This window comes from Mustelus asterias, chromosome 12 (assembly GCF_964213995.1).
Source record: "Mustelus asterias chromosome 12, sMusAst1.hap1.1, whole genome shotgun sequence".
Taxonomy (NCBI): domain Eukaryota; kingdom Metazoa; phylum Chordata; class Chondrichthyes; order Carcharhiniformes; family Triakidae; genus Mustelus; species Mustelus asterias.
Window position 1 is genome coordinate 62,547,611 of NC_135812.1, and position 26,364 is coordinate 62,573,974.

At 39.5% G+C, this 26,364-nt stretch overlaps 1 protein-coding gene across 3 annotated transcripts in view; it reads right to left on the reverse strand.

The window, feature by feature from the left end:
- The window catches only part of mpripb (myosin phosphatase Rho interacting protein b), a 401,247-nt gene that overhangs the window by 28,583 nt on the left and 346,300 nt on the right, over window positions 1-26,364 (reverse strand). For all 3 annotated transcript variants that reach the window (XM_078225341.1, XM_078225339.1, XM_078225340.1), the window contains 3 exons: window positions 15,865-19,587; window positions 10,213-10,360; window positions 2,552-2,669 (listed from right to left, as the gene is read on the reverse strand). In XM_078225341.1, the coding sequence (XP_078081467.1) occupies window positions 2,552-2,669; window positions 10,213-10,360; window positions 15,865-19,587 (3,989 nt within the window). The remainder of the gene's footprint in view (window positions 1-2,551; window positions 2,670-10,212; window positions 10,361-15,864; window positions 19,588-26,364) is intronic.

Below are 26,364 nucleotides of genomic sequence, written 5' to 3' on the forward strand. Positions count from 1 at the left end.
CACATTCAGGAATGCTTCCATGAATTATGCTGCATGTCCAACAAGGGTGCAGTGCTGGATCTGACTTGAAGAATGATCAGCACACTGAACGTAATAGTCATCATAACCTAAATTTGGTTCACATTGAAAACAGAAAAAAAAACAGGAATCAAATACAAAGGTTGGTCTGGAAATTAGCCAGTTTCAGTCGGATGAAAGGGAACCTAGCCAAGATTAATTGGGTGGAAAAAAAAAGGCAGAAAAACAGTGGGAGATATTCAAAGATGAGTTGGATAAGATTAATTACATGCTGACTAGGAATAAACTAACTACATCAAAGGCAGGAGCTCCATGGATAGACAGAAGTTAGAGCAAATTAAATTTTAAGAGGGTGGGAGTTAGAAGTCTGGAAGATCACTTGGTTACCCTGTCATAAAAAAGTGTTTGTGAATGATTTTCCTTTGTCTTAGGACATTTTCCTGTATTAAAAAACACCATATAAACAAATTGTTCTGTAAAGTTTGACAGAGATAAAATTGTTTAAAAAAATTAATGTTTCAAACGCACCTTCTCACTAACCAAAAGGACAAATGAACTATTCCTAGGCCTCTGGTGGTTCTTTCTGAAATTACTTACATGGAGATATGCCAGACTACTTGCGACAACTCTTTCCCTCCCTCCGTGACTTCCACTTGGTGCCTTCCTATGACAATGTAGGTGGGAAACAGAGCCTTCCAATGACAAAGAGAACAAGGTGTGGAGATGCCAGCGTTGGACTGGGGTGGGCACAGTAAAAAGTATCACAACACCAGGTTAAAGTCCAACAGATGTATTTGGTAGCACCAGCTTTCAGAGCGCTGCCCCTTCATCAGAGAACAAAGAACAATACAGCACAGGAACAGGTCCTTCAGCCGACCAAGCCTGTGCTGATACAGTTTCTACCCCTCTGTTCGCCTCCTGTTCACGTGTCTATCAAGATACACCTTGAACGTTGCTAACATGCCTGCTTCCACCTCCATTGGCACTGCGCTCCAGGCACCCACCATCCTCTGTGAGAAAAGCTTTCCCTACACGTCTCTCCTAAACTTACCATCTCTCACCTTAAACCTGTGCCCTCTTGCAGTCAACCCTTCTACCCTGGATAAAAGCCTCTGACTATCCACCCTATCTACGCTCTATCTCTCATAACAACAGGGCAAGAGTAAAAGACTGCAGAGCATGAGCTAATGTCTCATCACCTTCAATGGTTTTACCATCAAACGACAAGAATGCCTTCATAAGATTTCTTAAACAACCAAAAACATATTTGTTTAAACTGTGGCAAGTGTAATGTGAGAAATTTAGTATTGAAACAATTGAAAAAGTCATCATCGTGATTCATCACACTTAAACATCTCACAGTTAATCTTGGTTTTAATCATATCATAAATCGCAGCATGCAAGTTGACCTTAAATTCTTCCAAAACCAGGGGTCGACTTATATGTAGAGTATAAAATGTGTTGGTGTAGGTGCCATTTTGAACTGTGACACGAAAATAATACTGGTAATTCATATTAAATGAATGCATTACTTTTTGAATTAATTCTATAGGGATAATTTTAACTACAATCGTAATGATTTAAAAACAATTAAATTAATCATCTTCGACATCTGACACAAAAAAGCATATACTGAATCACTTTAGCTACAGCATCTTTATAAGAATCCCACTCTGGAACAGATGTGGCGCTTTTGGCTTCATAATCATCCCTCCACAACAAATCATCTTCCTCTCCAGCCATTGGATTAGATATTTCGCATTTTTAAAAAATGATCTGATGACAGTTTGTGCATCAATAACATTCCACAATTTGATGACAAACCACTCTTTCAAAATTCAAATTTTGCAGATTGACAACTTTGTAACCAAATCAATTGGTGAAACTGCAATGCAACTAACAGAGCTACTAATAAAGCATGTGCACACCAGATGCCTCACAGCTGGACAGCACCTGGATCAGCAGACTCTTCTGCACCACCTGAATACTTACCAGATTGAGCTTTCCACATCACCCTAAATAAAGCCCTCCATCACTGCCATGTGTTTCTCACCAGTCTAAGAAACAGCCAATATAGTTAATAATACACTGATTCAAGTGCATTGCAATCTGCAATACATCAATACAATTGAAAACTGCAGCGTAGGCACTTCAGGAGACTGGGTGAAAGGAAAACCTCTTTCCTGTCTCGTGCTGCAGGACTGATGTTTGTCTTAATATCAGCCTTTGGACACTTGGGCATCACCCTACACTTCATAATGTAGGAGTAGGACATAAGCATGCTGGACCTGGTGCCAGGTAATAAATATTTGAGATATTTTTTCATATTACTTTTGAAGTATAGTATTATTGCTCCCTATAACAGCTGCAATTAATGCCAATTACAAAGGAAAATGCTAATTTATTAATCACAGAAGTTTACCATGATACTGTACTTTTGGAAGGAAAATGAACATGTAGGGTTAAACCAAGAGGGTACAACCAAGATCTGAGCTTGGGGTGACCCAGTCAAACCCATTTATCTTGTACTTACTCGTGCTGTTTGCATATTTCATCAAGATCTGCATTTACGTTGCTGCTTTGTGATTTTCGTATCCTTTCCAGTTCACGGTCAAGTTCTAGGCGGTGTGCATTCTTCATCGCTTCAATAGCTTTACAAAAAAAATCAGAAACACCAATTTCAAAACTACAGGCAGAAAAATACAAGAGAAAACATCAAGAACACAAAACAGTAAATAATCACTGCCTTTCCCAGCAGGTGGCAGCAGTCCACATCAAGAAGCTCAATAATCCCAGAGCGGTAATGCAGATTCCCCGTACTTATGTGGTTTGAACGTCTTATCTGTAGGTAGAAGTTGAAGAAATTGGTTTCTTCAACCAAGCCACTCATTTTTCAAATGCCAGACTTGCACCAAAGGTGTCCATATCAGCCTTTTTCTTAGGATATTATAAATCTCTACACCAACTTCAGCTTAATGCCCCAGTGTAGGTAACATCCAAGTAGAAAAGGCAAGTTAAAGCTTAAGTTTGAAAAAGCCGTAGGCTGTAGGGGAAGGCAAGACTACAGAGGCAAAGAATTTCAGTTTTCAAGTCCTAGTTAGAGAATGTGGCAAGTGACAATGCTTACTTACATTGGTGACATGTGAAAAGGAGACCAGAAATCTCCATGCATCTTTTCAGTGTTTAGCAGCATTTTGAATGTTCCTGTTGCAGGGAAAGGGGCACTTACATTGTGTTTCTGGTATTCATGCACAATATCTTTGAAAACCAGGATTAATAGTGCCTTTTAAGTTGCAGAAGTTTCCTTATTTATATGTTTTTGTTGGCAAAAGCAGTGAGTACTGATTCTAACAGTACAAGATCAATGTAAAATCACCTATACATACACAACAATATGTCCCACTCCCAATGGAAACATCGTAAATACATTCAGTTTTTAAGAAACATCTGCGCTTTACCCATTTCCCACATCCACAGGACTTTTGCTCATTTCCCTCTTGTGTCCCTAGTGTTTACTGGTAACAGGCCCCATGTGCAGACCAAACAGGACGGACTCACTTGTTTAAACTTCAAGAGGAGTTGACTGTTTAAAGTTTTACCACAGTAATTACAAAATGCACAGTGAAGACAAATAAATTCAATGAATGAAGACAACTTTCTTTTTTTCCCCTGAATACCTACACGCCACAGGACAAATCATCATGCCAGCTGTAAAAACAGAGATGTCAAAGATTTCCAAAAACAGAGCCTTTAGTGTAAAGTGCATGCCTGTTTGATACGATTGATTTCAATCTGATCTTACTCATGCCCCAATGTGAAAAGGTATATTTTTAGTTAAATTAAACACTGATGTAGTACAGTTTCACTTAGGAACAAAACCAGCAATTCCCTGAGGTTATCCAAGAAGAAATAGAGCTGAATTTAGTTGAAAATAGCAGCAATAGGTGGTTTTCAATGACATTTAATTTTGTAAAATCTTACTCAAGAGCAAAGTGTTAACACTTTTTACAAGCTCAATTCTGAAGGACAGAGAAAAAGGCCCATGGGGGTAAACAAAGGCGATCCATTTATGATTTCACTGGTGGAATCTTCCCACATTTGTTTATGTCACAGCATATAAAGACTAAAGGAAATCATTTCCATGGAGGTTACAGTGCTGAAAGCTCACCAGGGAAATGTGGTTACAGAATCTAAGCCAAATGGCTGAACTTTATTGGAACTAAACTCAGCATTACGTTTTCAAAACAAAGGCAGAGTTCCACATCTGCAGCTACACCTCATCATTACAATCTTACAGGCTCCAGCAAACTACATCTCATGGAGAAGTGAACTCACCCATTCCCCATGATAAAGTTTCCATCGGGATCCAAGATAAGTTCCTTTAAATGAACCAAGACGTTAGCGCCAATGATGATACTTTTTTTTCAATTATCGTTTAGTTTTTTCTCTTTAATTGTACCTGAATTATATAGTTTATATGTGAATTGTTGTTGTCTCCTGATAGATAAGCTTTTCAACAAAAGCCAAGTTCAGTTTTCCAAAATGCCCAAATCATTTCATCAACAATGATTGCTTTTGTCTGCATTAAAATACGGTACCAATTTGCATTTGAAGGGTGAAAAGTATAGTTGCTTTTTTGTCTTACAACAGATCAGTACATTTAATTACTGCCCATAGCAGCATAAACTATTTTTTCTTTAGAAAAATGTTGCTAGTTTACGTCATTACAGCTGTAGTTTGTCAGTCAAAAACATTTTCCTGCCCTTCTAATATCAACTCGGCAAAGCACGTACAAGCTATATCAATATGGCCCACAAAGCCTTAGCAATTCTTATTTCTTTGTGCTATATTTCCTATTTTGCTGCTTTATCCGGTTGGAGTTCTGTGGGCTGGGGATTTGGAAAAAAGTGGTGCAAACTTTGGTAGATAAACCCTACAAATTATCAGCCTGTTGGTGCAAATAACTAAAGATGTATGCAAATTAATAAAAACATTTAGTTAAACTTCCTAAGTGATCCCTGTGGTTCATATCCAAAGGACCCATGGGGACAAAAATTTGAACACTCACAATAAGGCCTTGCTTTCCCCCATTACTGATTAAACACTGGAAAATGATGATGAAATGCTCATGAATTTTCATGGGAGTGAAGAAAATTGCGACACTATATTTAATATATTCAAATAATGCTATTTGAGTAGGTGAGTTAAGGTTGCAGTTATGAAGTGTCCGTGTTTGGCATTTCACTTCACGCTTTGTTGGGTACTCAACCATTATTGTGCTTCTTCCTGACATTGGGGACAATGTTCCCAAAAACTTTCAAAGTGTTAAAAAATGTCTGAAAACATGAGTGTTCCTCACCGTTTTTTTTGGGTGAGTTCAGAACTGCAATCTGACACGCTGTCAGTTTTGGTTCAGGGGAGGGGAGAGGAGAGAGAGGAGGAACCTAAGTGAAGCTGTGGAATCGGCTGCAGAGCACTCGGGCGCCATTGCGCTATGATCTCCCAGTGAATCGGGAGGGCATATGCCCCCTGTCATAACCCCAACCCCACAGGCCCTATCCCCACTCAAGCCCCACCCCCTTGGCACTGCCCCAGCACACACATGGTTGCCGGGTGGCCACTGACAGGGTGCCACTGCCCAATGGGCACTGTCTGGCCATTCCCCCTGCCTACCCGGGGACTTCAATGGCCTCCAACTCCCCCTGGTGTGGTCATGGCGCCTGAGACCACTACTGATTCTAGGGAGGCTGTAAGATGCTGTGCGGAGGAGGAAAGTTGGCTTTCAGTTATGTTAATCAGCTTCTCACCCTCTCTGGGCGCGAAGCTGATCTCGCTGGCAAAATAGGGTGTGCAAATCGTTTTTTTATCCTCCCCCACAATCTTCCCAGCTTGCCACACTGATCGACTGGCAGGGCAAGCCGGTAAGATCACCCCTAATATGTTCCTTGTTTTTGATTGTCATTGAGACAATTTTAATAGCACTATACAAAGTGGTGAGGATTGCAATTATTTTGAAAGGTTAGAATAGCATACCATAATTGGGATGAAAATAAGCAGTTTCTCAGCAATAACAGTGCAGGCATGTTGGGCATAATCCGTCTAAATCTATCCTTACATTGGAATCTGTATGTATTCATCACTATAATTACTTGTAAATATCCTTGTCATCATTTTACTGTAGATGATGTCAGAGTTATGCCGACTGATTTGGAGTGACCTGCAGACAAACAAGGATGGCTATTCTCATGGTAGAGCTACCACTGAATGAACTTTTAATGCCACAGTTTTCTTTTAAACCAAGAGAAATATGCCATATCAGGCATTCTGTTATAAGAACATAAGAACTAGGAGCAGGAATAGGCCATCTGGCCCCTCGAGCCTGCTCAGCCAATCAATAAGATCATGGCTGATCTTTTTGTGGACTCAGCTCCACTCACCCGCCTGCTCACCATAACCCTTAATTCCTTTACTGCTCAAAAATTTATCTACCCTTGCCTTAAAAACATTCAATGAGGTAGCCTCAACTGCTTCACTGGGCAGGGAATTCCACAGATTCACAACCCTTTGTGTGAAGAAGTTCCTCCTCAACTCAGTCCTAAATCTGTTTCCCCTTATTTTGAGGCTATGCCCCCAGTTCTAGTTTCACCCGTCAATGGAAACAACTTCCCTGCTTCTATCTTATCTATTCCCTTCATAATCTTATATGTTTCTATAAGGTCTCCCCTCATTCTTCTGAATTCCAATGTGTATAGCCCCAGTCTACTCAGTCTCTCCTCATAAGCCAACCCTCTCAACTCCGAAATCAACCTAGTGAATCTCCTCTGCATCCCCTCCAGTGCCAGTATATCCTTTCTCAAGTAAGGAGACCAAAACTGTACACAGTACTCCAGGTGTGGCCTCACCAGCACCATATACAGCTGCAACATAACCTTGCTGTTTTTAAACTCCATCCCTCTAACAATAAAGGACAAAATTCCATTTGCCTTCTTAATTACCTGCTGCACCTGCAAACCAACTCCTTGAGATTCCTGCACAAGGACACCCAGGTCCCTCTGCACAGCAGCATGCTGCAATTTTTTACCATTTAAATTATAGTCCATTTTGCTGTTATTCCAAAATGGATGACCTCATATCTACCAACATTGTACTCCATCTGCCAGACCCTCGACCACTCGCTTAGACTATCTATATCCCTTTGCAGACTTTCAGCGTCCTCTACACACTTTGCTCTGCCACTCATTTTAGTGTGAGCTGCGAATTTTGACACACTACACTTGGTCCCCAACTCCAAATCATCTATGTAAATCGTAAACAATTGCGGTCCCAACACTGATCCCTGAGGCACACCACTAGTCACTGATCACCAACCAGAAAAACACCCATTTACCCCACTCTTTGCTTATATACTATATATAGTTATATAAATTTATCTTGAGCAAGTCAAATACCTGTTTATCATTTTCCTATGGAGAGGTGGCATAAACTATCCAGGACTATTCTAAATGACACTAAATGCTAAATTCAAATGGTTTTCATGAACAGAAAGGTCTGCATTTAACTAAGTTCAAGTGGCATCACATCACAAACATGATGACCCATGTCACTGGCTATCAAAGAAACATCCTTAATAAAATGAAAATGGATGGTGCATTATTTGAAGGAGAAAGATCATTGGGTGGATACTGGTTAGCAGCAGAGGATTGTCCTTTGCTTCCATGGTTCTAAATCCATAATGCATCTTAGCCCATCACCTCCACCTATAATTAAATTGCAGGTGTACCTCTGGCACAATAAAAAGTACATTCAAAGACACAATGGTTGCGCACAGTGCTGCAAAAAACAAATGGTGGCAGATACTTAAATTCATGTCATGGTGTTGAGGCTCAAGATAAATGGGAGCAAAATAAAGAGAAACTGTCACCTTTTTCCAAGATCAAACAACATTTTCATTTGAAGTCAGATACAAGAGACCTGGATGACTGCATCAACTTGGTGATATTGCTCCATGCAGCTGCCACGTGAATCTTTGTCAGATGGTGGCTTTTGGTTCAAAGTAGTGCTACCCTTCGTTGGTGCATTTATTACAGCAGGGCGTCTAAATTTTCAACTTCAAAAGTAGTAGTGTTGCCCACATGCCTCTGCTGTACCATTGTGAATAATTAACCAACTTTTAACGTCATTGCAACTTTCCCATTAATGTGGGCTAGAACCAGATTTTATGTTCCCAAACCAGTTCTAAGCTCTCTGGGCAAGCACACCTTGTGCCAGTAGTTTACTCACACTACAAAGAGGGACTCCAGCCTGAACATTTAGAGCAGCACGAGTTCAGCTCAACTGCAAAAATCAGAGCTTACGTGTTCAATTACATATCATCGTTACCACATTCTACAGGTGACTACATTTAATCACAATCTCAAACACTGGCCCAGATCATCTGGTCTCTGGATAGTCGTACTCTGGAAGATGTGCTGGGGAGCCTTTCGGACATTCCCATGAACTGACTACACAGAAATTGGCCGAGATGTTTCAACTTCTGTTAGGCAATTACCCATGAACTGACTGCATGAAAATTGACTAAAAAGTTGCAACTTTTGTTTTGCAATTACCCTGCATCTGGAACTCTCAAACTGATTTAATGTTGAAGACTTTGGATGATTCTGATTCACTTGGTAGAAAGTCACCTATGAAGAATAAAAAGCAGTTCTAATGCCTAGGTGCTGGAATAGTGCTGTAAAAAGGGGTGCGGCTTGACCTCACCCAATGCTCCGACACTATGAGGGAAAAATACCAAGAGCAGGTATGCTCCACATTTTTCAAGTGGCTCAGGTAAGAAATGTGGGACTCCACTGTAGGGTAAGTAAAAAGGAGCCGAGTGGCAATTCAATGATGATTACCATTCCTTGGAAGATTCAGCCCATTAGCTTTATTAAGACCTTTCCTTCAGAGATAATTAGAAAGCATAGACATAGAAATCTGAGAGATGCAGATGTTAGGCAATTATACCATTAAATCTATCACAACTACAACTTGCCCCTCTCATTGTCATATGGATGGGCACAATTTATTACATAGTCTTTAAATGAGTTTAAAAATTCCAGGCTTTATAACCACCTCGAGGGGTTTGCAAGAATTTAGACATCAGGTTTTATACATTGAAAATAGAAATCAGAGTTTCAGCAAGTTTTTGAAAATCCATGTATTAGGAAATCAGTCAATTAATTTCATAATTTGGGAAAGGATGGTATGTAATGTGGCATCAATTAAGTTAAGTCATCGGGTGTGTTAAATATGTAAACGAAAGCAAGCCATTTCAACAGTTGCCATCAAAATGTTTTCTGACTAGAATAACTTCTATCATCAACCTAGTCATTTTATTGTCTGCGTGCTCCTCCCTCTGAAGGTATTTTTCATGCAATGTGCCTTAGTCAATTTGGCTTGGGTGCTGTCACTTGCTGCTCAAAGTAACAAGGCCGTGGGCTCAAGTCCCACTCCTAAGACTGGAACACAACCTGAGCTGACACTTCCCACCCCTAATACCATCACATCTATCACTGGCAGCTGCCGATCTGGGGCAAACACCACTAACCATTTCCACTGATGTCAATTACAAAGACATTGCTTATAACACATTCATCCTTGACATTCTTTAGCACTCTTTGGTGGCTTAAAGACAACATCCTCAGACGGTTTGCCTTAGAGTGGTCACTAGACCATTCATGAAAGAAATATTATCAACTTTTGCAACCTCCCTGCTTTTTAAAATATACATTGCATTCAGTACATCCCTTCAATTACCAAAGATTTGTTGCTGGAATAACCAATAGCTAAGATGCAGTTTAACCAGTCATATGGACTTAAAATGTGAACTTTGTTTCTCTCTTCACAGATGCTGCCAGACCAGTTGAGTTTTTCCAGCATTTTCTATTTTATTTCAGATCTCTAGTATCTCTAGTATTTTGCTTTTATTAATAACAAGTTGTCCGGTCTAAGTGATGGAGATTGTAATTGGCAGAAAACATTCTGTGCCCACGTTTAGAGAATATGACACATGGCAATGATAGAACAGGCATTCCCTATTGGCCTACGTGAATGCACCCAGAGGTAGGATTCTGATTATTTTAGTAGGTTCACCAACCAATTTTAATCAATAAATATACCAACCATACATTCTACTGTCATCCATTTCTCACATACCAGAGATGGTGGCAGCTGTCTCTTCAGCTAACAGTCGCTCTTTGTCTTCCTGCAGGTTCTCCAGCTCTCGTTGATGCTGTCGTTGTAGTTCTTCTATTACCTTCTGATGTGATTCTTCCATTGCAGAAAACCCACGTTCACATGTAGCCTAAAACATTAAGGGGAGAAGAGAAAAATAATCATGAGAATTTTAAAATACTTAAACTGTATTGGTAGTTGTGATTTATTATGTTGACTTTTCCCCTGGCTAAAGTCCATTGGAGTTCCTTCAAAAATTTCTGAATCAGGTTTATACTGTGTGGAAAACGATTTTATATTTAGTTAACTACAAGTGTTAAATAGGATTCTTACTTTAAAAAGAACACATAATAACAAAGTGGACTAGATAATAGCAGGGGGAAGAACTGTTCCCGTGGTTACAACATCACAAATACATTCAAAACGAATGTGTTTACGAAGTTGTACACATTGCACCATTTTTCCCCACTGAATTTAAAATTTGCCCTTTCATTGCTGGGACCTGGGTTCAAATGCGGCTGAGGAGGAGATGGGTCAAACAACAGCTTTCTCTGACAGACACCAAAGGCTTGAGATCAATAATTTTAAATTCAGGTCTCCATTGATACGAGTTCATTCAAGAAAACTGTCACTGACTGGTCCTATAAAAACAAACATAGGGCTGTGATCTGAGCAGCTTATCACTAGACTATTACACGATGCATACCGGAGAGTCTTCCACTTCAATATCACTGGAGACGAGTCATTCAAGGTCTATTATTTGACTACAACAGCAATGATTTAGTATTTATTGTGCAGGTGTAGTACACTTACAGGCTAACTGCAGAATGCATATGTCAGAACTGTAAGTTCCTTCAGCAGTATGCTGCTAGTCTACCTGTTTGTTTGTTTTTGCCTCTACTTTAAAGCTTTCATCACTGCTTGGTTTTTATTTTCTTCCCCTTTCCTCCACCCTTGTCTAAAAGGGCAGACTGTAACTATGGTATTATTTTACAAGGGCTGGCCACGTACTAGCAACTTGCTATTCCTGTGGTGAGTGCAGATAATTCACGTTAGCAGACTCATCAACTGTGGAGGACATTAAAAAAAGCTTGACCCATGTCTATACATAGAGAAGGAACCTGAAGCATATTAACTCTTTCCAAGCTTAGTGATGTGGGTATCAATTGGAAAAGCCTTATTGCTGCCCATTTCCAGAGGCTGTGGTTCTGTGCTACAATGAATTAGGTCATAAAGAAACTTTGCCTGCATCTTTAAATTAAGTTCCCTTGCATTGCACCCCAGTTAAAAGAACAGTTATTTAGCTCCTTACGTTTGACAGTGTTTGCTACTAGAAAGTGCATAAAAGCAGCCATTCCCCCCTACACATTTCAGATTAAATCAAGTCACAATCTTGTGTTAAATTAAGTAAAAATGGGTGTGCGCACCCAAGTAAAATTTAGGATTCAACAATCCTTACTACTCTGCAAACCACAAAATTCAAAGAAAAGAAACAAAAAACAGTACTGCACAGGAACAGGCCCTTAGGCCCACCAAGTCTGTGCCAACACGGATGCCTTTCTAATCTAATATTTTCTTGCCTCTACGTGGTCCATATCCCTCTTTTCCATGCCTATTCATGTATCTATCCAGATGCCTCTTGAACATCATTATAGAATCTGCTTTTCAAAGGATTTCCTCACAGCAACATGAAGATGACCAGAAAGTCAGTGGTGTGAAAGGGATCAAATATGTGCCTTTCCTATGGTAATATACTGCATGCAGGTGTTCAGAATATCTGGTTGAAAAACAGTACATTAACTATTGATAAAATCTTACCAATTAACTTTATACTCCATTGGACAGATTTCTATATTAATAGACAGTTTCATCCCTTCATTCTGGTAAATTATTCCTACTTCAATAACACCAGTCGTTGCAAAGATTGTATTTAGTGAATCTGACCATCGAGCTATGATAAGATAACTAAAGATGACAGGAAACTACTGTGAGTTATTGAACATGCCACTCTAAGTGAAAACCATCCCAAGTTTCTTTTTTCCCTTTTGGTGACAGCTTTGCATATACACCTTGCAGAATGTGAGCAGCAACCCTAACCTGTGTAAAAGGTCAGTAGGACATACAGATTGATGCAAATTCATTCTGCAACAAGCTAACACGATTGTTAATTTACTGATTTTGATCTATTGTTTTCATGTCTACAATTCTCTGGAATGGAAGGGAAAGTTCTCTCCTACCCAACACTTCCTCTTCCCCTTCTATTCCAGGGAACATTAGAACACATTTTTGCTTGTGTTGGATTGAATAGACTGCAAGTGAAATTCAACTTATGGCCGAACAGACATATTGTACTTGGTACACTGGATCATTTCCCTTGCCTCACAAAATTGGGTTTAATTCTTCTTTTTGAACTGTTGCACAACATACTATTCTAGAGCTATGGACAAACTATGAAATTTTCTATGATTTCACCCACAGGGCAGCATGGCACATTATCTCCTCTTTCAGTGAGACATGTCACTGTTGTGAAGCAGTGCAGCCAGGAACTACAAACATTCATCAGAAATAGGGATGCAAATTATTTGGAAGGGTTGGATGTTCTTTTCATTCAAAGTACTTTGGCATTTTATATTGATTTTTTTCAAAAAAAAGTAATGATTCACGATTTAGAAACCAGCAATGATTTCACCCCACAGAGATTCATCATATCACGACTCTTCAGTCCTTAGCCACTAAGGTAAAGCTTGTCAGGGGAAGAGTTCACTGAATGTGCTTCATTAAAACAGAGGCTATGTCTTTGAAACTGCTTGGGTGTTGACTAACAATGGAAAGTTCATGTTGTGTGGAAATTTGCTGCCTACGCAGCCAACAAAGCTGTACCAAATCAGTTCTTCAGCTGGTCCAAAGTGAAAAGCTTACCACAGTGTAGTCACTGCAAGATGTTTCACGCCAGTGACAAGATTCACCATAGTGAAAAGTTTGACATTTTTTGATATGAAAATCAACCAATACCCTAATGTACAATGGAGGTGTACTTTAAGCACTGGACTTGCCCCTCTACTACAAGCAACAGATGTGGTTTGGAGATCATTTTGCCACTAGTTTTAATTTTCATACCAAGATTTTAGTGTGTGTTGCAAATTTAACAGGATGCAATAATAGCAAAACCAATGTCAGGAGCAGCACAAATGCATTCAGTGGTCTTCTTCGAATGAACAGTGAGTGAACGCTAAGCTGAGCTGGAAATGTGTGATGCAAAACTATGCAAAGCATTCTATGGGCAAAAATCATCAAAAAATATAAAAATAAATAGCAAGTACTGGAAACGCACATTGTCCTAAACTCTGAACCATTTATCAGGACTATCATAAGTTCCAATAAAGAACATTTTTTTCTTGTATTGTTGTGCATAGAATCATAGAATCCTTACGAGTGCAGGAGGAGGCCATTCGAGTCTGCACTGACTCTCTAACAGAGCATCTTACCCAGACCCTATCCCTGTAACCCCACGTATTTACCTCACTCATCCCCCTAACCTGCACATCTTGGGACACTAAGGGGCAATTTAGCATGGCCAATCCAGCTTACCTGCACATCTTTGGATTGTGGGATGAAACCAGAGAACCTGGAGGAAACCCGTGCAGACACGGGGAGAACGTGAAAACTCCCAAGGCTGGAATCGAATCTGGTCCCAGGCACTAAGAGGCAGCAGTGCTAACCACTGTGCTGCTCCTAACAGTGAAAGACGTCTCACACACTTTAAAGTGGCAGTCCCTCCACACTTTAAAGTGATAGTCCCATCCGCCTTTAAGATGGCTGCAACTGTCACTTAATGTAATTCCAGCATTGTGTTTCTCAGTTTTCTAATGTTTGTACTTTTCTGTTTTTATGTAGGCAGACATACTTTATACTTACTTTAAATACCTGTCTTTTACAATGGTTCACATGTTTTACTTTGACTTGCTTTGGGGGAGTCAGTAGCTACTAAATAGCAATCTCAAAATGCACACTTGCACATTTTACTATCTCGGAGCACAATAATTACTGCTTTTGCATTCTCTGAACTTTATTTACTCACTTCTGTTAACAAGCTGTTAACTATTCAGTGGCACAATGGTCTACTAGCACTTGTAACCCTCCACTATTTTAGTCAAGCAGTCAGGCTTCATCACAGCATGCTGATTCAATCATCCAAATAATGCTAGCAGGGGTCAATTAATAGCTATCATTAGTGGGAACTATGGAAATTTCCCCCATTCCCTAACCAAGCTAACTAGTTAACTGCAGAACCCATCAGCTTACTCAGCATAAACTCGAGGGTTGATCCTTTTTGATTAATGCGACATTTAACGCAGCCATAAAGAGAAAATGCTCATTTATGTGCACTGGTTGGATTTGAACTCAAGCCGCCAGAGAAAAAGGGCAATATTATCTTAGCCACCCAAGTAAGTTGTCCCAAGGGACAAAGTTGAAGACTTCTGAATAGAGTGAAATGCGACTTTTCTCTAAATAGAAAATATAATAAATTTCAGGATTTTTGCAGCATTTCTTGATAAGCAAATAAGTTGCTAGTTTATTAGTGCCTCAAAGATGCGTTAGAGATATGTAGCCAGCTGAAAGAGAAAGAAAGAAAAAGGGAGATTCATATATTAGTAGCATAGCATCAAGGCAAACAGCAAAGGGTAACATAGCCACCGATTTATATAACTAAGCACACTAGACTGCTATGAAGAGATGCTTCTAATCAAATGCAGTTGAACCCACTGTTCTGACAGCAATCATAAATGTAAAATATTTAACAAAATGTAACACTTCAAATGAAAGAGTAGAACAAAAGATGTGTACCAAGAAGGAAATTTATCCTTTTAAAATAAGGATGCAATTTTTAAAAAGATGGATTTTTCTTAAATTAGGGGTCTTTGTAAGAATTTGTAAAGGTTTTTATATTTTGATAAACCTCTTTAATAAAGGGCAAAATTTAGATTGGCCTAATCAAATTAGCTTGTACATAATGAATAAATTCATGCCAAAGGGTATATAGGAACAGCAAACTATAATTTGTTAGTGTTAGCAAAAGATACACTAATCTTTTGACCTCAGGAGATACTTGGGAAAAATTGCTATAATGCTTTTATTTGGACTTTATCCTCAGTGTTCAATTTAATTGTCTAGTAACTCAACTAAACATAATGCACTTGCACGACAGAAAAATGGGTTCTGCTGTATTTGAAAGGATTGCTTAAGAGCACACAATAAAACTCAAAAGATAGACACAAAAGAAAAGAACTGGGCAAACTTCAGGTACAATTCAAATGCTTTCAGGCCGTTCGCCAGTTGGATTAAAGGTCAGGGATAGCTTTTACATTTTTTAATGTGAATTGTAATGCAACTAGTTTCTTATTGGTCAGCAAATATTACACCTGTAGTATCAGTTTCTTTCTACCATTCTCCCAGAAGTTGCAAAGTTTACCCCTGCGTGATTTTGCCCAGTTCAACAGTACATCATGCAATTCTATCCACCATGCAGGTTGAGCGACAAAAAAGAACACAAACATAAACTAATTGCTGGCAGCAAGGTGTAATGCTACAAGCCAACATGCATTTACGAGTCAGTATTATTAAACACATGGACACCTTGAGATTCTCCAAGTCCTTTTCATATTTCTCCCGTAGAGCTGTTGGGCCAACTTCAATCTTATTTTTCATGGCATCTATCTGGGACTCCAGTTCTTGTATGCGATTTTTCAGTAAGGCCATGGAATGCGGCTCACTTGCTGTTTTTCTGTATTGATCAGTGGACCTCTGCAGATCACTTACAATGTCCAATTCTTTAGGATCTCTACATTCTTTTAAAGCTTCAATTTCTCGTGTGAGTTCTTCTTTTACCCGAGCACACCTTTGCTCTTGCTCTCTCTTCTCAGCTTTAAAGTCTTCCCCTCGTCTCCTCAGCTCCTCAACATGCTTTTCCTTCAGGTTTTCCATGCAGACAGTCAATGAATCTATTTCCTTCACATTTTCTTCAGTTTTCAGTCTCAATGTCTCTCCTGCCCTTGCTATCTCCCGTTTTAATTTCTCCACTTCTGCTTCATATGCTTCTCGCACTTCCCGCAGCTCTTTCTTATGCCTTGCTGCCATGTCCTGCAGTTCAATAGCTTTGTCCAATGAGTCAATTGGTTCTCCCTCAATTTGGATATGAGTCGTTCTAGCACCTGCTTGTGAAACATCCAAATTTTTAAATTCTGCAATCTCCCCTTTTAATTTCTTTAACTCTAAATCCTGCTCTTGCTTTTGTTTTTTCAGTTCAGCTGCATGCTTGCTCTGCAATGAGGCAATGGAGTTTGAGTGCTCCATCTCCAGAGCCTCCAGTCTCAGTTGCATATCCCCACTTTGTGTGAGGTCATGTTTTAACTGAATCTTGGAGATTACATATGACAACTCAGCTTGCACTACTGCATCCTGAAGGAGGAAGGGCCAGATGTCTTTTGCATTACTATGTCTGCTTAATGCAGGTATGCAATCCATGCTGTGAACAAGCCTTCTGGCTAAGAGGCCCAGATCATCATCTGCACATGATTGAATGGAGTGTGACATTTTCTTCAATATACAAGCATTTTTCCTAATTTGCTGTGCTAACTCTGTCCTTACACAAAATTCAACATCTTGACCAGCAGAAACAGATGTTGATGGTAATTGGAGGGATTGAGAACACAAGAGCAGTGATTCACCCTCTTCATCATTGCTCAGTTCACTACGAATTTCCTCCATCAGATCACCAAACCTGCAAGTACCATAAGCAGCTATAACATTCCTGAGCATCTGCACATGGTTTTGGTTTCTGTGATGTATTTTCATGTATTGGGCTTTCAATTGCTGCAGCTTTTCTTCTGAAACCTTCAAAATATTATGGGCCCAGAACATCATTTCACCTTTTATTAAAGTACTGTTTGCCATCATATTCAGATAACTTTTCATGGGTTCATTCAATTGATCTTCGGCATCAGTAGTCTTGCTTTTGTTAATCAGAGGAAAGTTTGCCCAAAATTCTCCTTCAATTAATAATTTGTTGAGAACGGAATGTCCTATTTGAGTATCGACTTCTTCCAATGAAACCATAGGTATGGTAATACTTTCACTGTGTTTTCTAATTTCATCTAAAGTATTTTTTACATTAGAGTCAGAATTCTGCAAAGCATCGGCAATATTGTCAAGTGCTGCTGCTTCAAGTGCCAGTTTATCAACTAAATGTTTTAGCTTTTCCTCCTCTGTTAAAGAGTCTATCATTAAAGATTCTTCACCAAAAAATGCTCTATTTTTTCTGGCTAGGTCTTCTTCCAGATGTTGCAAGTATTGTATCGAACTTCCTAGTGCGTGTACTAATTCAGAGACTTGTCTATGTTGTTCCGTGTCCCAAGCTTGAGCAACTTGACCAGTTTTCTGCTGTATACCTTCTAAAACACGATGCAACTGAAGTAGTTTAGCTTGCAGTATTTGGAATTCAGAGTTGGTAGCCTGCACTAGTAACTTAAGTTTGATATTTGAACTGGCAAGCTGCTGTGAGAGAGAACAGGTTAATGGCTGGTTTACTTTTTCCTGCTCTTTTACGTGAACTCCAGGCTCTAATAGTCCTCCATGACTTTTGGCATCACATTGCAGACTTGCAGGTATACCTAAAGGACCAACAGTTTCCCCTTTAATTTTTTGCTCTGCTATCAATAGTTTAGTTTCAAGTGCACACACAATTGCCAGGCATTTTTTCAGATCTGAAAAGTAACTATCTGCTGTTGTGTCACATGAACTTTCAGTATTCACAGAGTATGGCAGACCTGAAAACCAGCTTTCTGCACATGTTTGTGCTACTGAACCAGTGAGTGTTGTTAATTGGCTGTCCAAAAGCTGAAGCCTTGCCATTAATTCTTCAGAAATCTGTGCAACAGAATTCACTGAGCTCTGGCCCGCCTTGGGTTCAGACCAACTGGTTGTGGAATGAAGAATATTTTCAACTGCTGAACAACTTAGCCGGTTTTTTCTTACCACATGTTCATTGTTTTCTCCTGATTGGAGTTTGCTGTTTTGGGAAAGAAGTTCTTTATAATCGTTTTCAGCTGCCTGCAGCTTTATCTCTTGTTCAGCTAATCTGGCTTCAGCATCTTCTAATTTGATTTGAAGTTCTTCCTTTTTTTCTATAAGCATATCAATATCTGTTGGCACTTGCCAACCAAGGCCTTTAAGTGTAGCCTCCTTAAGCTGAAGTTTCTTCTCTGTCTCCTCTAAACTGGTACCCAAAGCTTCCAACTTGATTAAAGCCTCATTGAAGTCCTTATTTTTCTTTTCAAGTTCTCGCTCATAGGATTCCTTTGTTGACACCATTTTAAAATTGGTTTCTTCCACTTCATTTTTTAGCCTATTGACCTCCTGGGTAGCTTTTTCAAAATCTTCATTCAGATCTTGATATCCCTCTCGCTCCTTCATCAATTCTAACTTCAGCCCTTCAACTTCTCTATCAGCTTCCGTCAACTGATTAACTATTTCCTGACAACGTTGATTTAATTGTTCGTTCTCGGCTGACAAGATGTCTATGTCATGGGTCAGTCTCTTCACTGACCCCTCACTCATCTCAACATGTTCCTCCATTTGCCTCACCATTTCACTGCTTTTGAAAGAGATGGCCAGTTTTTCTTTCTGAGCTCTCTCTAACTGAGCTTCAAGAGTCTGCAGGCGATCTTCATATTCTCTAACCTTCTCTTCAGCTTCTTGTACATTGTGTGACAGAATCTCCTTTTCTTGTTCATATTTCTCTTTCAGGCTCTCATACTGTTTCTGAAAACGTTCTTCATTCAGAATAACCCCTTGTTCACTGTTCCGCAACCGACTGCTAGCTTCTTCCAAATGCTCTTGCAGCCGCTTTACTTCTCGCTGATAGTCGTCCTGAAGAGCCATTTGTCTTTCTAAATCCCTGAAAGCTTGTGTCTTTTCAAGAAGTAGTCCCTCCACTTCTCTAAGCTTCTCTTCACTCTCTCGTAACTTGGTGCTAAACATACTTAGTTTTCTCTCATATTCATCTGCTTGCTCTTTATACTTTTGACGCTCAAGATGCAAATCATTTTGGGTTTTGGATAATGATTGTTCATTAATGGCTACCTCCGATAAAGAAATGTCCAGTTTGGCTTGGAGGTTTTGCATTTTTGTCTCTTGTTGTCTCAGGAGCTCCTTGGCATCCTGATAGCTCTTTTTTAGGCTTTGAGTTTGTGCATTGACCCCCTCCTGTCTCTGCTGTTGAACTTCCAGTTCAGCTTGTAGATCCTGGTTCAACTTCTGTAGCTGTTGCCAGGCATTTGAACTTGCCAAAGGTGGCTCCAGCTTAGAAAAGGGGACCAGACAGTGGTTAACACAGATGTACAAGATTTTTGAATACACTGTTTAATTTTTGCTTCTCAGTCCCATAATGGCGATTTAAAACAATTATTGGTTTGTAAATATATTTTTCTTCACGTAGATTTGAAAACTTCAGCATTATTCAAGGAACAAAAAAAAAGTTTTCAGCAAGGTAAATGGCCAAACTATTATCTATTAGTTGCAAAATTAAGCAAAATAAAAAAGCAAAGAACATTCTGCACTTATGAAGTCAGAATATGGTTAGTATCTTAGAAAGCATGCATAAGAAAAGTTAGCATTATTGGTCAGGAAGCAAGTACTATCAATGCATGGTTAGCACACAATAATCAACATACAGGCAGGGAATTTTCCTATCCATTCCTGAAATCTAGTGCTTTTAACCTGTGAATACTTCCACAAACAAAACTTTTAAAGCTACCAACAACTTTTTCATTACAACAGCCCCGAGTTTGGAGCTCAAATCTGTTTAAACTTTCAAAGCCTGAGCTCTAAACTTCCAAAACAATTGTTCTGCACACCTACTCGATCTATATTTTACTATGTGATCATACATCAGCAACAATGGCAATGTCACTTCTGGATGCAGGTACCATGTAAGCTTGCTGATAGAAATCAGGTCAGCTGGCTATAATGCAACCTAATACTTATCCAAATGAACAAAAGTCTTAAGCGAGGAGACAAGTGTGCATGTTTGCAAACCTATCTTCTTCAAACAATGAGAGTCAAAGTACAAGAATTTACAATACATTGCAAAGGAAACTAAAATAAAGTGATATTCCTCATTACAATCTCCTCATTTTGATGGTCAGAGATAGTTAATTAATTTATTTTGATGTTCAACATTAATTTTTGGTTAACTTAGGTGCACTCACAAACCTCGTGAATAATGTAGTAGTAATAGTTACCACTTCAATAAATACACATTGGGAGAAGTGCTCAAATAAAACTTATTTCCAAAGTGCCCAATGTCACTTCATATTAAACTAAATGGTATGTTAGATCACTTATAATCCTGTTGCTTTCAGATAGATGCTTTACTTGGGAATTGCTGCTTCTTGGGTGAAGAGACAGTTTCAGTACTCCACTGTAATCAGTTATGTTTTATTTAATACCCCTTGATAATGCATTTTTTGAATTTATTTTGAAACATTTGATTTACAAAATCATTACCTACAATTTTACATAATTTTTAATAGCTTTCTATATATAACTGGTTTCAGTACATGCAGATAACATCACTTAATTCTACTGGTGGGCACAAGCACTTGTAAGGATGACAGCTACCGTTTTAATAAAGATGCTATGTAATTCATTCATGGGATGTGGGCGCACTAGCTGGGCCAGCATTTATTACCCATTTCCAATTGCCCTCGAGAAGGTGGTGGTGAGCTGCCTTCTTGAACTGCTGAAATCCATGTGGTGTAGGTACACCCACATTGCTGTTAGGGAGGGAGTTCCTGGATTTTGAATGAGTGACAATGAAACAATGGCAATATATTTCCAAGTCAGGATGGTGAGCGACTTGGGAGGGAAACTTCCAAGTGGGGGTGTTCCCATATGTCTGCTGGCCTTAACCATCTAGATAGTAATGGTCGAAGGTTTGGAAGCTGTTGTCTAAGGAGCCTTGATGAGTTCCCACAGTACATCTTGTAGATGGTACATACTGCTGCCACTGTTCATCGGTGGAGGGGTGGATGAGGAGCTAATCATGAGAGCTGCTTTGTTCTGGATGGTGTCGAGCTTCTTCACTCATCCAGGCAAGTGGAGAGTATTCCATCACCCTCCTAACTTGTGCCTTGTCAGTGGCGGACAGGCTTCAGGCGAGTCAGGTGCGAGTTACTCACTGCAGGATTCCTAGCCTCCTGTTCTGTTTCTGATCAACAGTAACCCCCAGGAAGTTGATAGTGGGTGATTCAGCAATGGTAATGTCATTGAACATCAAGGGGGATAGTTAGATTCTCTCTTGTTGGAGAAGGTCATTTCCTGGCATTTGACTTGAGGCATGAATGTTATTTGCCACTTTTCTGCCCAAGCCTGAAAAATGTCCAGGTCATGCTACATTTGGATATAGACTGCTTCAGTATCTGCAGAGCCGCAGATTGTGCTGAACATTGTGCAGTCATCAGCAAACATCCCCACTTCCGACCTTATGATGGAAGGAAAGTCATTGATGAAGCAGCTGAAGATGGTTGTGCCTATGATACTACCCTGAGTAACTCCTGCAGTGATGTCCTGGAACTGAGGTGACAAATATGGCTCCAACCAGTGGAGGATTTTTCCCAATTCCCATTGGCTCCAGTTTTGCTAGGGCTCCTCGATGTCACACTCAGTCAATTGCTGACTTGGTGTTAAGGGCAGTTACTCTCATCTCACCTGACATTCAGCTCATTTGCCCATGTTTGAACCAAGGCTGCAATGAGGTCAGGAGCTAAGTGACCCTGGTGGAATCCAAACTGAGCATGTGAGCAGGTTATTGCTAAGCAAGTGTAACTTGATAGCACTGTTAGTGACCATTTCCACCATTTTACTGATGATCAAGAATACACTGTTAGACAGTAATTGGCTGGATTGGACTGTCCTGCTTTGAACATACCTGAGCAACATTCTACACTGATGGGTCGGTGGCAGGGTACTGTAATGGAACAGCTTGGCTTGGGGCACAGCAAGTTCTGGAGTACAAGTCTTCAGTACTAATGATTGCAGAAGTAAGTGGATAGTACTTCATCGGTCAATGAGGAAAGCTTGTTGAGTGGGAAGCATCATATCAGGAGTATATCAAAAAAACAATGCCATCAATAGATGACATTGGTTTTTTGGTGTACTCCTGATAAGATGCTCACATTGATGAAATTGGCAAATCTGCTTAGAGCAAGGTGGTTGGTAGAATTTGTGCATAACAACAAAACGTACACTTATTTAGCCTTTAACATAATGAAATGTTTCAAGGCACTACGTAGGAGCGTTATAATGAGCTACCTAAGGAAATATTAGGTCAGATACCCAAAACTGTGAAAGGATGACAAAGTTTTTAAAAATGCCTTAAAAGGAGGTGAGAGAGGTAGAGGGGTGTAAGGAAGGAATTCCAAACCTTGGAACCCAAGTACAGCCACCAATGGTCGAACAATCCCCTGATTAGGAGTGCAAAAGGGGCCAGAATCAGAGGAGTGCAGATATCGCTAAGATTGTGGGGTTGGAGGAGATTATAATGATTAGGAGGGGCAGGCTCTGGATGGATTTGAAAACAAGGATGAGAATTTTAAAATCAAGATGTTGCTTGACTGGGAGTCAATTAGGTCAGCAAACACTTGCTGCATGTTAAGACATAGGCAGAGACCAGACAGAATAATGCATTGGAATATTTGGGTCTAGAGGGAACAAAGACATTTTCAGCAACAGCTGAGCTGAGACACGGGCAAAGCCGGGTGAGAGTGACGTTACAAAGGTCGAAGTAGGCAGTCTTAGAGATGGCACGAATATGAGCAACATTAAGGCACATGGTCAAGTCATAGTTTTAACTTCTGGCTAACCTACCCGGCCTTTGTGCCCAGTTTTGAGCACACAGTAGAAATGTAATATTATAAAGGGTGATCATGGAAGCAGTGTGATCCATCAAGGAGGTAATCCAAAATGACTGTAATTCAGCTAGCTGTTTTAAAATCACAAAGCTTGAAACATGGCAAAAAAAATCCACTGCCTTTGCCACATCAAACTACTGTTGAGTTTGGTACAGACATTGCAGCAAGTTTAGAGTTTGAAATATTGGAAGCAGGGAAAGGTGAGGAGAAAGTCCATATTTCCGATGTATTTTAAAAATCTTATACTTGCATATACTTCCGGACTGCAACATTTGACTCAATTAGCACAATTTTGTCAAACATTTTCCCAAATTAGTTTAGTGCTGAGCTACTCAACCATGCCTCCTCCTCTACAATATGACCTACAACGGGTCAATGCTAATGTATAGGAAAAAGATCCAGATGCCCAATTTCATTGAAAATTTGAGACTGTAGAGAATACCATTCAACTTTAAACCAGGTTGCTTTTAGTAACCATGGGATATAAATGGAGCTTCACTTTGCCCCATCCAACTTACCTCTGCTTCTAAACTGCCCCTTTGCTGCTCAAATAATTACTGCCATTTCCAAATCACGTCAACTTAAAATATTAAAAAGGGTGATCTTATCTTTTCGTTACTGAACATTAAAAAGTATTCCATCTATACTTCAAATTTATCTGCCCAGCTTTTTAAAATTTAATCATCTATGGAATTCTTCTCATCCACCATATCAAATCTAATGCTTAAGGGAAATAAATTATAAGTAATGAATTTTTCACATTCAATTAGAAACATAGAAACTAGAAGCAGGAGTGGGCCATTTGAGCCTGCTCCGCCATTCATTTTGATCATGGCTGATCATCAAATTCAATATCCTGATCCCCCCCTTTCCCCCCCATATCCCTTGATTCCTTTAGCCCCAAGAGCTATATCTAATTCAACTCTGTGCTCCATTATTTTCTTCACTGTTGCCCAAATCTGTAGATAAAGTTCTGTTCTCCCCAAACAATATGAAAATAATTTACTTTAATGCCATTTGACCCAAAAATAATACATAATTAATTTTCTTCCACATAAATTATTTAAATCTTCAGCCTTTATTTCATATATTTGCTTTCTGCATACAGACAATTAGATAATCCACTCATCACCCAACAAGAAAGAAAAAGTACTGACTGTGGTTGGGCAATGCATTTGTGTGGGTATTACTGGGAGGCATGGCCATAATGCCTTAACAAAATAGGAGACAGTCTGACACTAATTGGAGTGAGCTATGGGTGGGCAGTTGATGCCTGTGGAACTGAAACTGAATATCATAAATCTTCAGGAAAGTTTTTTTAATGAAATATGGAACTACCGTACAGAAACCTGTGACTGCCCTTTGTGGGTTGCAGCTCGGATTGAGGCTTGATGTTAGGGGTGAATGAGGGGTCTTCATGAGACTTGCAACGTTTGAATTAGAATTTGGGCACAAAACTGGACAAATGTTCCTTTAGCCAACACTGAAGAAAACTTAAAATCACGTTGAAGTTGATAAAATTCAATCTTTGCCAAAATTTTAAGTAAACAACCGCAACAAAGTCAGAATGGAGCAAAACGCCGATGGCGCTACAGGATTGGGCAAACATAAATCCAAAAGCTAATGAATGCCACATTCTCTCTTTCAACAATGGCACAATGTCACAATGGACTAAACAACAGTCAGAGGGCTAAGTCAAACTTAAGCAATCAAACTACTCAAACACTCAAAAATAAAATATCAATTTAACAGTCTTCAAGATATAAATAACTGAATAACAAAAGTATGCCAAAACCTGAGAAAATAAACAGAATTCCACTTTGGTATTTATTCATTTAGCAAGACATTACACAAATATAGTGATTGTACAAGAAGGTGGCAAATGGAGTATACAGGGGAAAGTTTAAATTATCCATTTTGGTAGGAAGAATAGAAAAACAAGTATTTTTTTAAAAAACGGTGAGAAATTAATAAATTTTGGTTTTTCAGAGGGATTTTGAGGTCCTTGTACATGAATCACAGAAAGTTAACATTGGGGATAAAGCAAGGAATAAGAAAAGCAAATGCCAAGTTAGCCTTTATTGTAAGGGGGTTGAAGTATAAGAGTAAGGAAGCCTTGCTGCAAATATACTAAGTTTTTAGTGAAACCACACCTGTAGTACCATGACCTGCCTTAGTTTCCTTACTTAAGGAGAACTGTATGCCCGAAAGGCAACAAAGGTGCAATGGATTGGTTCTGAAAATGAGGTAGCCATCCTATGAGACGACATTAAGTGGAATGGGTCTATATTCGCTGGAGTTTAAAAGAATGAGAGGTGATTTCATTGAAATGTAGAAGATTCTTGAGGGCTTGCCAGGGTAAATGCTGAGAGGCTGTTTGCCCTTGATTGGTGAATCTAGAACTAGGGGTCATAAGGGATTGGCCATTTAGGACTGAAAAGAGGAGAAATACTCATACTCAGAAATACTCATGGGTGGCACGGTGGCACAGTGATTAGCACTGCTGCCTCACAGCGCCAGGAACCCGGCTTGGGTCACTGTCTGTGTGGAGTTTGCACGTTCTCCCCATGTCTGCGTGGGTTTCCTCTGGGTACTCCAGTTTCCTCCCACAGTCTGAAAGACGTGCTGGTTAGGTGCATTGACCCGAACAGGCGCCAAAGTGTGGCGACTAGGGGAATTTCACAGTAACTCCATTGCAGTGTTAATGTAAGCCTCACTTGTGACTAATAAACACATTATTACAAACATACAAATTAGGAAGCATAGTCTATTTGGCCCTTCGAGCCCTCTCAGCCATTTGATAAGATCATGGCTGATCTGATTGTAGCCTCAACTCTAGTTGCCCTTCTATCCCTTAATATGAACATATGAATCAGGAGGAGTAAGCCATTCCCCTCACTCAATGTTGTGAATCTTAGGAATTCTGAACCCCAGAAGACTGTAGATGCTTAGTCAACATGTAAATTCTAGACGAAAAGGGATAGACACGATGGATATATCAGGAAAAGAAGCAGAATGTGAAGGCAACGTGAAGAAACTGCAACTTGCAGTAACTGTTTTGCATTTCAAATTTACATAGGAGCAGGGAAAACCATCTTTAAAAGTGGTGAGGTCAGGACATAAATTACAAGAATTGCAACTTCAACATCCATGCATTTCTTTTTGT